This window comes from Chrysemys picta, chromosome 3, assembly GCF_011386835.1.
Source record: "Chrysemys picta bellii isolate R12L10 chromosome 3, ASM1138683v2, whole genome shotgun sequence".
In the NCBI taxonomy this organism is placed as follows: Eukaryota; Metazoa; Chordata; order Testudines; family Emydidae; genus Chrysemys; species Chrysemys picta.
In genome coordinates, this window is record NC_088793.1 from 151,097,202 (window position 1) to 151,111,203 (window position 14,002).

At 44.3% G+C, this 14,002-nt stretch overlaps 1 protein-coding gene across 14 annotated transcripts in view; it reads left to right on the forward strand.

The window, feature by feature from the left end:
* DAAM2 (dishevelled associated activator of morphogenesis 2) overlaps positions 1–14,002 on the forward strand; it is a 243,033-nt gene that overhangs the window by 124,061 nt on the left and 104,970 nt on the right. For all 14 annotated transcript variants that reach the window (XR_010599842.1, XR_010599841.1, XR_006174048.2 and 11 more), the window contains one exon: positions 8,007–8,096. Coding sequence is in view for 11 of the 14 variants with exons in the window: in XM_065589271.1 (XP_065445343.1) it covers positions 8,007–8,096 (90 nt within the window). In the remaining 3 variants the exon portion in view is untranslated. The remainder of the gene's footprint in view (positions 1–8,006; positions 8,097–14,002) is intronic.

Here is a 14,002-nt window from a genome sequence, read left to right on the forward strand (position 1 = left end):
AAAGACAGAGTGAGTGTGTGGGACAGAGATAAGGGGACAACGAGAGAGGAGGGGTAGAGGGAAATGAAAAGGCATGTGTATGTATATGAGAGAGGAAAAGGGTTGGAAGCATGAATGAGAGGGTGTGCGCATGGGGAGGGTTCATTTAATGCACACACAGGCAGAAAGTCACAAAATTAATGTCAACAAACCACCGGGGCCAGATTTGTTTGCAATAAAGGTGGAGGTAATTGTCCAAATGGAAGGACCCTGAAACAAGGAGACCTTACAGAGCGCTATGGGCATATTAACATAATTAATCAAATTCATCCCTAGTTTCTCTTAGTTGCATGTTCTGATTAGAATGCAGCTTGTGGAAAAGTGCCAAATGAGGCTGGAGTGACCAGCAAGAGAAAAGCTTTGCAGAATTTAAACAAAGTCCTTAGTACTAGTACGGAAATATTTTGAAAGGGAGAGACATTCATCTGCTTCAGGTCACCAGCCACTCTGTAGCTCAGGTAGTTGGGAACAAACATTTGGTGGCAGGGCTTTGGAGCAGAGCCCGCAGCTGGAGTGCGGAGCAGCTCCGGAGCAATGGAGCTCCAGGTTTTTGCCTGGAGCTGGAGCAGAGCCAGAGCACAACTCCAAAGCCCTGTTTGCTGGGGACAGCTTATTCCAAAACTTTCTGCTGCAGGATTTCTGCACTTTCCTCTGAAGCTTTTGGCATTGATCACTGTTGGAGACAGGATACTGGATCAGATGAACCACTGGTCTGATCCAGTATGGCAATCTCTATCTTCCGGTTTTGAATTTACCAAAAAAAGAGTAAGGATTGAATTCTCAGTTCAGCTATGGCAACCTGTACCATCAGAGAATTTGGCCCCATGATCTTTGTTGTGCAAGTTCTCAGAGGTTGAGGGCTGGTTGTCCTTTTGCAAGATGAACACCCAGGTCATTTTAAGCACTGACTAAAATGTAACAAAACCATGCTCAGATTGGAAAAGAAATGCTGGCAATCGTTTTTGGTTGGGTTCATAAGTAGGGTTACCATATTTCAGCAAGCAAAAAAGAGGACGGGAGGAGCCCCGCCCTAGCCCTGCCCCTCCCACTTCCCGCCCCCCCAGAACTCCCAACCCTCCCCCTGTTCCTTGTCCCCTGACTGCCCCCTCCTGGGACCCCTGCCCCTAACTGCCCCCCAGGACTCCACCCCCTATCTAAGCCTCCCTGCCTCTTGTCCCCTGACTGCCTCAACCCTTATCCACACCCCCACCCCCAGACAGACCCCTGGGACTCCCATGCCCCATCCAACCACTCCCCACCCCCTGACAGCCCCCCCCCCAGAACTCCCAACCCATCTAAACCCCTCTGCTCCCTGTCCCCTGACTGCTCCGATCCCTCTCCCCACTCCTGCCCCCTGACAGCTCCCCCCCAGAACTCCCAGCCCCCCACCCTCCCGCTCCTTGTCCCCTGACTGCCCCCTCCTGGGACCCCTGCTCCTAACTGCCCTCCAGAACCCCACCCCCTACCTAAGACTCCCTGTTCCTTGTCCCCTAACTGCCCCCTCCTAAGACCCCCCCCCAACTGCCCCCCAGGACCCTACCCCCTACCTGTACCCTGACTGCCCAAAACTTTCTCCACTCCCCCCAAAAAGACCCCCTTGAACTCCCGACCCCCCCCCCTGTTTCTTGACTGCCCCCTCCAGAACCTCCCTGGCCCCCTTACCCTGCTGCTCAGAACAGGGTGTTGGGCTCTGTGCGAGCCGGACACGTGGCTGCGCTCCCCAGCACAACACACAACCCGGTCCCTGGCCCTGCACAGCGCTGCCGGACCGGAGCACTGGGCTGCAGGGGAGGAGGAGCTGCCGGCTCAGAATGCAGGGGGGGGGGGAGGAGGAGCTCCTCTACAGCTGCTCCGGAGTCCAGCCCGTGACTTTCCTGCAGCCCTCCCAGCCGCTCGCTCTGCTCTGCCGGGGGGGGGGGAAATCCCGGACATTTTGAGTGATTTACAAATCCCCCCCGGACGCTATTTTTAGCACAAAAAGGAGGACATGTCCAGGTAAATCCGGACGAATGGTAACCCTATTCATAAGTATGTTTGCAGGCTGAAATCAGCTGAGGCAGAAACAAGACCATAAACCTTTCTAAGCCATCTTACAGAAACTATTGTGTAAAGTACCACCAAGACTTCAGAGAATGATCATGACATTGCAAAGGTGAAATACAGACCTGGAAAGGAGCTGCTTCTAGCAGGAATGCTTTCAAGAGCACGTCTAAACAGGGGAAGCCAGGAGCTGCAGGAAGGGGAGGTTGAAATACATATAACACCACGACCCATTTCTGAAGCAAAATCTGACAAGCTCAAACGAGAAACACAAAATGACCCAACTTACAAGAGCCTGAGCAAGAATTCAATGGATAGTCAGCAGAAAAAGTCCAGATATCGTCTCACATAAAAACATACTAGGACTGTAGAGATGAACTTGCTACCTGTGATGGAATTCTATACAGAGGACATGTCCTATTCTCATGCCACCCAAGGTTGGAAATGCTAAACATACAATGCTGCAGTGTCCATTTGAGGCCTTATCTACACTACGGGGGAAGATTGATCTAAGTTTCGCAACTTCAGTTACGTGAATAATGTACCTGAAGTTGATGTACTTAGATCTACTTACTGCGGGGTCCACGCTACGCAATGTCGATGGGAGATGCTCTCCTATCGACTCCCCTTGCACTTCTTGTTCAGGTGGTGTACAGGAGTCGACGGAGTGATCTGCGGTTGATTTAGTGGGTCTTCACTAGACCTGCTAAATCGACTGCCAATGCATTGATCGCTGCACGTTGATGCCCCGGTAAGTGTAGACAAGCCCAGAGTATTGAGAAGTTTAAGTACAGAGCTTGAGATCTTCTTCTGGTCACGTTTGAGATATCTTCTTCTGCCATCAAAGAGAAGATGTCTCAATATGACAACTGCAAGCAATGGAGAAGTATCACCCTCAGTCCAATTTATTATCATCATTGGTAATTTGTATTGAAGTAGCACTTATTGACACCAGTCAAGGATCGGGACTCTAGTATGCTAGGCACTGTACATATATGTGGTAAAAAGACAGTCCCTTCCCAAAGAGGTTGCAGTGTAGGTTGTGACAAGACATAACAGGCGGAACTGTTTGAGATTCTTGGTTTCAGGAATCATTGAGTGAAACCTATGGCCTGTGCTTATGCGGGTAGTCAGATTAAATAGTCATAAAGGCCCTTCTAGCCTTAAAATCTATAAAAAATCAGGACTGGCCTTAGTTCAATATTGGCACAAACTAATTTGAATTTGGTGAGGAAGAGGATCTTGTATTGGACTGTACCAATGTAATAAGACATTGCAAATCGCAGTTTGTTCCCCATAGGATTCCAGGTGAGTTAACAGATAATGGCCAAGAATGCAGGAGGGATACATTTTGGTAATTCTCTTCAATGTCAGCCCATGTACACCATGTCAAGTCCTTCCCATGCACATTCAGAAAGGGTTAGTAGAAAAAGCTACATAAGTAGCAAAGAACTTGATTTAAAAGAAGAGCCCTGCTGTGCTGAAGAGATTCCACAGACAGCATTGTTAGAATGTCCCAACACACCTTGCAGGAGTTTATTAGGATCACAGTTTCAGAGTATACGAAATTCTGCTCACCTAAATCCTACAGTTCCAATCGAATGAATTATTCTTCCTGTCCTAAAAAGCACTGATGGGCAGAGTTAGTGGGCCCTACGATGTTCCACCTGGAGGCGGCTACATTTTAGAGATGGGTGAAGGGATCCCTAAACACAGTCCTTAATATGCAGCCAGATTCTTCAAGATAACCATTGGGTATTTTAATTTTCTCCCACATTATTTTTCCTGTATTCATGTAATGTAACACTTCTTCAGAGAGGTGCTGCCTTTTATTGGTGAGAAATTCCCTTTTGTTCTGCTTGTGTTGGACTTTAAATGTCATCATAAAACAATGGCGGCCGATCACCAGATCCAGATTTCACAATTCGTTGACTGTTCCCCAAATCATGGGGCATAGTATGGTTTTTAATCCCACAAAAAACTGTTTTATGTTCCCTGCCCATTCCTCCTCTTCTCTCCCTCTTGTTTTCCTGGGTTGCAGCCATTTTAATGCTGGCCATCTTCCCTTTTGGCCCAGAGAACTGGACTGGAAATATTTGAACCTCAAATCCAGCTCCAATAGGTTTTAATGTTGTATCATCAAAATTCAGTCTGTCCGTAAAAAGGCCCACATAAAAGGAAATTAACTGAACATATCCCACCCTCAGTAAGTAAAATTTAAAAAAAAAATGGAAAACTGAGTGCAATGTAAGGAATAGTAACTGGATTTTTTTTTTTTTACATCTCTGAGGCTGTCCTGGCAAATGTCTTTTTAATCTGTATTTCACTGGAGCACTTGCAGCTTGAAGTGCTTTTGAGAGCCAGGCAGCTGAGCTGTGTTGTACACGAGCCTGTTGGCATGAATCTCTGGAACCAAGCCCTCCATCCAAGACATGGAAGAAGAGTTACTATATTTCTGTAGAGAAATCACCACAACAGATAGAAGGAGGGTTTTTCCCCTCCCCCTTTGTTCCAACAGAACTTCTCTTCTTCCCCCAGATGCTCCCTGGGCATCCAGGCATGAGGGCTTCCTCACCTAGGTCTGTCCCTGTTCTAGATGACGCTATTCAAGGTCCTTACTACTTCTGCATTCTCCCACCTCCTCCTTTTTGGTTCCTTTTTCCTCTAGTGGATGGCCACTGTCACTGCACTCACAGTAGAGCCAGCAGTCTCACTCCGTGACTAGTCCTACTCTGAAAACAGGCCAGTGTGATGTGTTCACGAGCACATCAGATATAACCTTCTGAAATCTCTTCAGAGCCTGAGGTGCTTGTTATGGCCACTCTCCCAGGCAGTGAGATTCTTAAGGTGCCTTCCATGAGAATTCCATATTGGAACAGGCAAATGGTTCATGTGGTCCAGTGTCTTATCTCTGGGTCAGATCCTGTGCTTTCCTCTGCAGTTATAGAAGTCCTTTGCCCTGCCACTGCAGAAAGGAGTAGAGAGAGGCAGGATTTTGAGAACCTTTAGAGAACAACGTGTGCCTCAACATGAGGGGCTTTTGAGTGGCTGGACAAGGGAAGGAAGGTAAGTAAGGCTGATATATCCATGACTATGCAATTTCACTAGCTTTCCTCCCTCACTGACGGAGAGCACAGCTGCCACAGGAGTGACTGCACACTGCATTGAAGGCCAACGAGTGGCTTTGCTGCTGCTCTGCATCCAGTAGGGGAGGTTTTCCTCCTCCATTGTGGAGGTGCCCCCACTTGCAACCTTGCCATTTGGGCTGTGAGCCTGGAGTCTAGGATTTGGCCTTCTGACAATGGTCAATGCTGGTTGTTTCAGAGGAAGGAGTAGCCCACCCTCTCTAACTGTTGTTCAATGGAAGCAGATTCCTTCCTGATCCTCAATTGGTGAGCAAGTTATGCCCTGAAGCATGAAGATTGTAGCTAGGGCAATGACTCTTACTATTGGTTTGCTTTTTAGATTGCAATGGGGAGGGCTGCCTGCATGTGCATGCTTTTTTCCATTGCATGCTTTTTTCCATTGCATCTTCTACCATCCCATTATCTATCTTTTCTGTAAGGAAGCTCATGCTATCAGGATGCAAAATATATAATTAAATGGCAGAACGCTAGGTGGGGCAAAGACAGCAGCATGCACCTTGGTCAGGAGGTCGGAGTAGATGACCATAAAGGTCCCTTGAGGCCTTATAATCTATGAATCTATGCCTGATGCATGGAACACCCACAAAAGCAACTTTCAGAGGTGGCAAGTTACAGCATCCTACCCTTAGGGTGTGTTCACTTAATGAGTATTCTGATGTCATGTTTGTCTTGTCTTTTACTGGTTGAGTGTGCTGTCATTCAGTATGGTATTGGGGGAGTGTCTGTGAAAACCACACAGAACTAGCTATCTCTCAACTTGCTCTTGTACATGAATTAAGCTTCATAAGAGAACTCCTACTGTTTATCTTATTAGCCTCCAGTTTCTCGCAATGATGATTTTCTCAGGACTTAGCTAAGACTGGCCAGCTCACTTCACATGTGTATTGCAACCCCAGCAGCTCTTCTTCCGAATCTGGAAACTCTGATTTCCTCCCTGGCCCTCCCACTCATCCCAAACACTTGACCTCTAACAGCATTCCTTTGCTGGTCTTATGACCTTCCATGTAGTTTCTCTCTCTCCCTCCACCCAAGAATATGATTCTGGTTGCTGCTTATAGAACTCCTTGTCTCGCTTGGCTGCCCCCTTGGTTGGAAACTCACCCTAAATATTTCCACATGGCTTGTGCTCTTCATGCACAGCTAACATTTTTTTTTCTTTAAACATTTTTGAAAAGAATAAAAATCCCCCAGCTTATTCTACCTTCTGCTGCTGGCAGTGACCTAGTCTTGTTACTGTTTGCGTTTCTTTTGTACCTTTCTGCCGCTGAAGTCTCTGCGGACCTTTAAATCTGTCAGCAGCCACTACCAGGCTCAGTATGCAATTTAGCTCACTGTTTTCACAAGTTTCCCAGCCCTGAAAGCTTTCCAAATGAGCCATTGTGGGGCTGAATTAAAGAAGTATTGTCCCTGCAATGGGCGAGCTTAGCATGGGTGTTGCATTTACAGTTCTATTAGCCTCACAATGTCATCTTGTTATAGGACTCCTGAACACTTTCTCCTTCAAATATATATATTACACACAGAAAAATCTGTCTGAAACATTGTTTGAAACTGTGAGGAGGAGTGGATGGTCTTTGTACCACACACGCACACTCTTACTCTTGTTCAAGCACACACCTCTGCCGCTTGTCTTCTATGATCAGCTCAGCTGAACCAAACAAAGCAAAATATGTTGGTGTGCTCTTTGGAATATTATTATTTATATCCCACCAGAACCTACGGACTTCAACTGAGATCGGAGCCCCATTTTGCTAAGCGCTTAACGTACACCATAAAAGACAGTCCCTGCCCTGAAGAGTTTGCTGTCTAAATAGCCTGGGAAAAGGGGAGTATTATCATCCCCTTGCAGAAGGGGAACTGAGGCACAGAGCTCAAGTGGCATGCACAGAGTCCCACTGGAAACCTGTGGTAGAACTGGGAATTGAACTTCTGAATCCAGTGTAGTTTACTAATGACAAGGTAATCCTTCCTCTCACAAAAATACTGTGCCAAACTTGCTGCTCTCCTCAACAGATGAAGATATTTGCCCAGTTACACCAATGGTGAATTTCTCTCTTTGGAATATGTTGGTTTTTTCAAACATGAGGTTATACTTTTGTCTTTTGGTGGGAACTGGATGGTGCAGGGGAGTGGTAATGGGAAATGGATCCTTTCGCTCCAGGTTGCTGGTTCAAAGCCGGCCTAAAAATCATTGGTAGTTTGGCATAGCTGGCAGTCTCCGGGGTTGTTCTATTGGGGGTTGGTGCAGGACAGTCTTGAAATGTATTGGCAGGGCTGAGCTGGGAGTGGGCAGGATCCAGGTTGGTATTTTGGGCCTGGAAGGAGGTGCATTGACTCTATATAGACTTCTCAGAGAAAGTTTAGTGTCTGCCTTATTTTAGCCAGAGCAATGAGGTTTTTTCCCTTCAACTCTTTCATGATTCATCACCTTATATCAGGACGCATCACTTCTTATTCATCAAATACAATGATTGCTCCCACCCAGGTAAGCACAGGTGTAATGATAATTCACAAGGGAAGTTAGACACTGTGGTTGCTCGTCACCTCCCTGGGTCTGTTCTGCTCTAACTGGGGGAACCTGTAGCAGAATATGTGAACGTAAATCAGTGGTGAAGGTGATGCAGGCAATACAAATCTTTACAGAGATCAATCGTTACAGGGAGACACTAGGTCCTCTGCTGCTTTAATTGAGGGTGTGGGGCATGGTTGACGCATGTTCTTTCCACAGTATCGGCAGGTATCAATGCAACTGACTGTGTGTGTTTCATTTAACAATCCCAGGATGAACTGGATCTCACGGATAAGAACAGAGAGGCTATGTTTGCACTCCCTCCAGAGAAGAAGTGGCAGATTTACTGCAGCAAAAAGAAGGTACTACCTTTTGATTGATTTAAGTAGCTGAATAATAAACTGTTTGTAATTAATTGTGTGTGTGTGTGTATACACACACACACACACACACAGCGTTTACCCATCTAGATCTACACAGAATATGTGGTGGAGTGGTATAAAGGCTTTATTGGCATGAGTTTGGGACAGCTTTCTTATGAGTAGTGAAAGCACAGGTGATTTATGAAGGGCATCCAGAACCAATTAAAGCCTTTATGCCTTATTGAACCATCATGAATTTTTGCATATGCCATGTATGTTACAGGAAAAAAACTATTTTGGAAGTGTTTTATAGAATTTTAAAAAACTTTTATTACTTTAGTTATCATGGATCCAATCATAGAAGGCTGAGTGGAAAGTACATTTTTAGGAACCTCTTAAGATCTCTTAATATATATGTAATTATGTTGCTGTTGTAAAGTTTGATATCTCCAGGCCCTCCAGAGCAAGTAGGAGGCAGTGTATGTTCTATTTGACAGAGAGATCAGTTCATGTGAGTTTCTAGGGGTAACTTCCTCATTCAAATAAACAGGAAGGTTTTGAAATTGCTGTCAAAGAAGAGAGAGACTAGAAGGATAAGGACTTATAGCTGATACCTACATTAATTCCCACAGGCTTTTTCACTAGAAAAATAGGGGGTTGGGAGAGATGGCTGGATTTTTTTTCTCACCTTTGGGAAACCTGTAAGAGAAAGACTTCCAGGAGTAGAGCATTGGATATTATTGTGGTCCCCAAGAAATAAAGAAGCATTTCCCTGATGATCTAGCACATGTTGGTTAAGAGAAATGCCTGGAAAAAGCAACTTTGGTGTGTGTTACTTCTTAAGCTTGTGTTAGTCACACCAGGAGCTCTTAGCTTTTTGTCTTCTGGAGGCTGGTCCACAAGAGGATAACATTCTGATTCTATCTGATAGTAGAGTGGCCTCAAACAGTAGATTCATGCTTTTAGCACTGAAGAGGCCAGATTCAAAGTCTGCAGATGACCCAACTGAGATCATATTTGCCCTGCTGCTGTCTGCAACTTATTTTTTTCTGTGAATACATTGACGGCTTCAGTACCTGGGTATGTCAATCTGGACTCTTTTCTTGGCACTAAAATTACAATGGAATTTAAAAAAACAAAACTCAAACCAAAAGAGATGTTTTGCATATGGGCAGCTCTCAGCTGAACCTACCTTAACCCAGGAAAAGTTGTTGATGATGAATAATGTATTAGTATCTGAATGCTAGCAGTAATCCAGGAAGTACCGAAGAACCTCTTCAGCTCTGAGAATTCCATACACCTATTCTGTTTGGTGGTTTGCATTATCCTTCCTGCTGGTGCATAGAGCTTGCATGTGGAGAGAAGGTACAGGCTCCTGTGATTAATGTCTGCCTTACGTTTTTGCTGGCAGACTCATCTGGCTTTCTCAGCTCTAGTGGGAGAGGATCTATTTGTAGTCATCTTAGAGAACCACACATTCCATCTCCTGGACCTGCCAGCTTTGGCAGGAAGTTGCAGACTTTAATGTATTTAATATGTTGGTTGGATTCACTACATTACACTTTTTTAAGGCAGTAGATTTGATATAAGAATTCTGAAGACCTCCGGAGTTAAAGGGGCTGCACACTGGAAAATCTTTATGCTGCACATACAGTGCAACATCACTTATCCAAACTCTAGGTATCTGAAATGCCCTGTTAACTGAAAAAAGGTCCTGATGCCAGGTGTCCTTTAATTACATTGCAAATACTCTCAATTATCTAATGTTCTTTGCTTTTCCCTCCATGACCCTCCTGTCTCTCCCTAAGGACAGTCAGAATATCAGTGCTGATCTCTCTCTGGCTGTCTGTATCTAATCTAATCTATCTATCCTACAATGACAAAAGTTTACCAGGTGTCTTGCAATACAGAGAGAAAGAAGTTGCAAATTCTTTGTGGGAGGGACAATCTAATATTAGACATGAAGGGCTCAATTCTCTAATGTAAAGCACCCTGTCAGGAACTCAGAATATGCCCTGCAAGGTGCTGAGCACTCTCCATTCCCATTAGTTTCATTTAAATCAAGATGGAATGTTTTAGGTATTGTGACAGCAAGACAGAGATGCTCTAGGAATTATTTTGGGGGAAGTTCCATGGCCTGTGTTATGCAGGAGGTGAGACTAAATGATCACAGTGGTCCCTTCTGGCCTCGGAATCTATGAATCAAGAGTTGAGGGCATTCGACACCTTGCAGGAGGAGTGAGCAGTTAGTTCTGAGTGGGTTGTGTACTCTGAAATGGAAGTGTTAAGAAGTAAAAATTGAGGGGACCATTCACATACATTAATCCAAGATGCCATTTCCAGTCTAAAATGAATGGAAGGTCAAAGTTCCCAAATTTGCCTCAGACTGTGGGACCCACTGACTGTCTTACGTAAATAAATGCCCTTTACAAAAATGTGGCTCGTGCATCGCTAAAGTCACTTTGTTCATTTGTCTTGACAATTGTAGTTTATATTTAATTATTTATGGTGATGATTGCTAAGGTGCTCGTGGAAGGTCATTGCTGTACACTCAGACCTCATTACAGCCTGCCTTTCATGTCATATCATTGTTGAGAAATGGGGAAAGGCAAACTTAAAAAAAAAAAAAAAAAAAAAAGATATAGGCCTGAGCCAAACCTCACAAATCCATGCACTGCAGGACTTGAAGACATTCAAATCTGGATCCAAATATTTTGGTTTTGGAGCCGGTCTCTTATTTCAGATAACTGCCGATTAGCAAATTTCTATGGCATTTGTGTAACTAACCCCACACTGGCTATCCTTGACCTTTTGAAATTAGGACCTTTAGTACTAAACGCCGATCCTCCACCCCTTGAGCTAAAGGAGTAGAACCTCTACCTCGTTGCTGTAGTGACTCTTATACTCTTTTGTGGGCCTACCACTGGAGGTAGACAAAGACCCACTCGACCCTGGCATGAAACATTTGAATCTTTCTCATGCCTTTGCATCCGCTCCTTCAGAGCGTTATGTGATGATCGAGTCAGAGCTGATGCTAACACACAGGACTGTCTTCATTTGTATTGGAATGAATCATGATTCAGTCTCCCTTGAATCTCTTCTGACCCAAATACCAAACTCTTGCCTTAGGTCTGAATGTTGTCCCCTCTCTCTCTACTGTGAACATCCACTGGGGCCAAAGGGGGATGTATGTATTGATTGATTGCATTTTATGATACTCCCAACCCATTCATATAGCATATGCTGCCTTTGTTCAGTGTGTGCATCTCATCTGCACATCAGTGGAAGTCAGGACTGCTGTAGACTATTGACCCAATTCTGTAATCCCTACACATATAAAACACACACTCCTGCTGAATTTCCTGGGAATTACTTGTTTACAGGAATTGCAGATCAGGCTCTGTATAGTGCAATCAGATTATATTTTAAGCAGTAAACTTTCTGGTACCACCAATGCTTAGAAAAATGTTAGCATTAATTTTTTTTCAGGTTTTAGAACATTTTATTTGCATATTAAAAAAATTGTGCATTCCAATAATTAAAATCATTTGAACAAAAAAGGGCACTCGATTAACTGCATTTTATAGTTCGCAGGACCTTGAAACAGCTTTGCATTTATTTGTGTGTTGTTGCTTCACCAGAAGACCTATGTGCACGTGTTTGTTTGAAAAGGTTAATATTAATTTTAAAAAGACATTGGTTAAATTATTTGACTGTTACTTGGCCAGCTCTTATTAGGATTCTGTAAGGGCTAGACAGTGTGAATTGCTGAGAAACCTCAACTCATACTGATTTAGAACATTCTGCACCTCACACAATCCGGTTTTAATGTGCCAGTAATAGCCTAGTGCCTTCTGCACAGTCTCAATAACACAAGGCCCTCTTAGACTTCTTATTGCTAGATACACAAGTGAGGTTGTTTTTCTTTCACGGCCCTTGCTACCTCCAGAGAGTAATTTGTAAACCTTCAACTAACCAAATTTCAGCAGGAGGGTAGTATATTTTATGCACTTGAGTGGATTTTTTTCTTTTCTTTTTGCTTTGAACTAGAATAAAAAGCAAATCTGTTTCTCAAAGCTGATCAAACTAGACCTGATCTGTCTGAAAGAAACAGGTATGTTAAACTCTCCTTGGCTGGCTGGCTAGTTGGGGCTGTTTCCTTGTTTGTTTGACTCTTTTGTGATAAAGACGGGTTCTTGGCTGAAGCAAAAGTGTCAGGAAGAAGACTTACCCTGGAGTAACTCCTGTGACTTCAAGAGACTCACTTGTGATTTATAACAGAGCAGGTGAGGAGTGAGGAGAGAATCAGGGCTTGAGTGTTGAAGGATTATCCAGTCCAGTCTAGCTCTGCCAAAGGAGGCACTCTTGTCTGAGAGAACCTGCAGCACTTTTAATCCTCCAAGTGGTGACACTTCCCATGTTGATACCTAATCCTCTAGAGATGGGGAAGCCATTCTTCAGTGACAAAGGGATGACTGAGAAGCCACCTGAAAAAGCTGCCAAGGAGGCATTCTGTGAAATCATGCTGTGCCTGCCAAAAAACATAGCGCTTGAGAGAGAGCAGAATTTGCTCATGACTGCACTGTTCATGGATCATTTATTCCTGCCATCTGTCCATTACTGATTCAGTGAGGGTGACTTTTTTTTTTTTTACCCTACTGCTATCCTTCATGTATATGAAATGTTGTAGTCTAGTAGAGTGAGCCTGAGACTAGGCGAAAGGAGCCCATTGACTCTAAACTTGGCCCTGCCATTGATGTACTGCATAGAACTGATCAAGTCACTTCGTGTCCCTATGTCTCAGTTTCCCATCTGTAAAGTGGAGCTGATGATGCCCACCTATCCTCACTGGTGAGGGCTGAAAGTTGTTCATTATTCATTGTACAGTCCTTTTCTGTATATTGCTGTATAAGGGCTAAGCATCACTAATTCTTATTTGTATATATAAATGTAGAATGTTCTGAGAGAAACTTCACCTATAGTAAAACTAGTCAATATCCTAGAAACGTCCTGTTTTCCCCTCTACAATATGCACCCCTTGGCCAAAGACTAGAGCGGTATTTTGTAGCAGAGTCTGCAGATATTCTCAAATCTCAATATTGCTGCTCAGTCTGTCTGGTGTAAAAGTCCATCATCCTGGGGTGTTAATTAGGAAGGGCTGTGTGCTCGTTGCTGACTGTTAGGAGTGAAAGGCACTTAGTGCCTCACAGGGTCAGACCTTTAGTTTTAAACAGTATTTGTTGCTGGCTTTTTATAGCCTTTCAGTGCAGTGTCGCTAAGAGTCCCAGTCTGTACCCATGCCGTCTGTCTAACATTAATGAAGAGAATGTCTAAATGTTTAAAAAAGAGTTTCTCTTACCACTCGAGCTTTGCCCTTGTGGTTTGCATTGTCAGCAGAAATCCTCCATAAAAATGCAGCATGATATTGTGCAGCTGGATGTAGAGCTAGAGGCTTCTGTCCTCCGCCCCCACACCCAGGCCCAGATCCATCCTTAGTCTCATCTCTAGCCGGAGTCCCAAATCCAGCTCCAAACCCAATCCAAACTGCGATTGCTGCTCTAAACCAAGCCCCAGCCTACATACATAGAGTATTTTGTCCTGGGCCATGCATGTGTCATTTTATTCTCTTTTCTGGTGTCTGCTGATTAAATCGGAGCTGTATTTGCAGCTTTTGACATATGTAGGTAAGAGTGGGGGAATAATGACGGTAATGAAATCCGTCCTCCTTAGCCCTTAGGTGAAATCTGGTGACCTGATGGAGGATCCAGCATGTTGTGTTTGCACCCTGATTGGCTGATGCTGAGAAACCAGATAGAATATTACTTGTATTCATTTCTCAGTTTAAAAGTGAGCTGAAAGGCTGTTTCTTCTCAAGGCTCTGAGGTCTTGTCTCCGTGTTTCTCTTG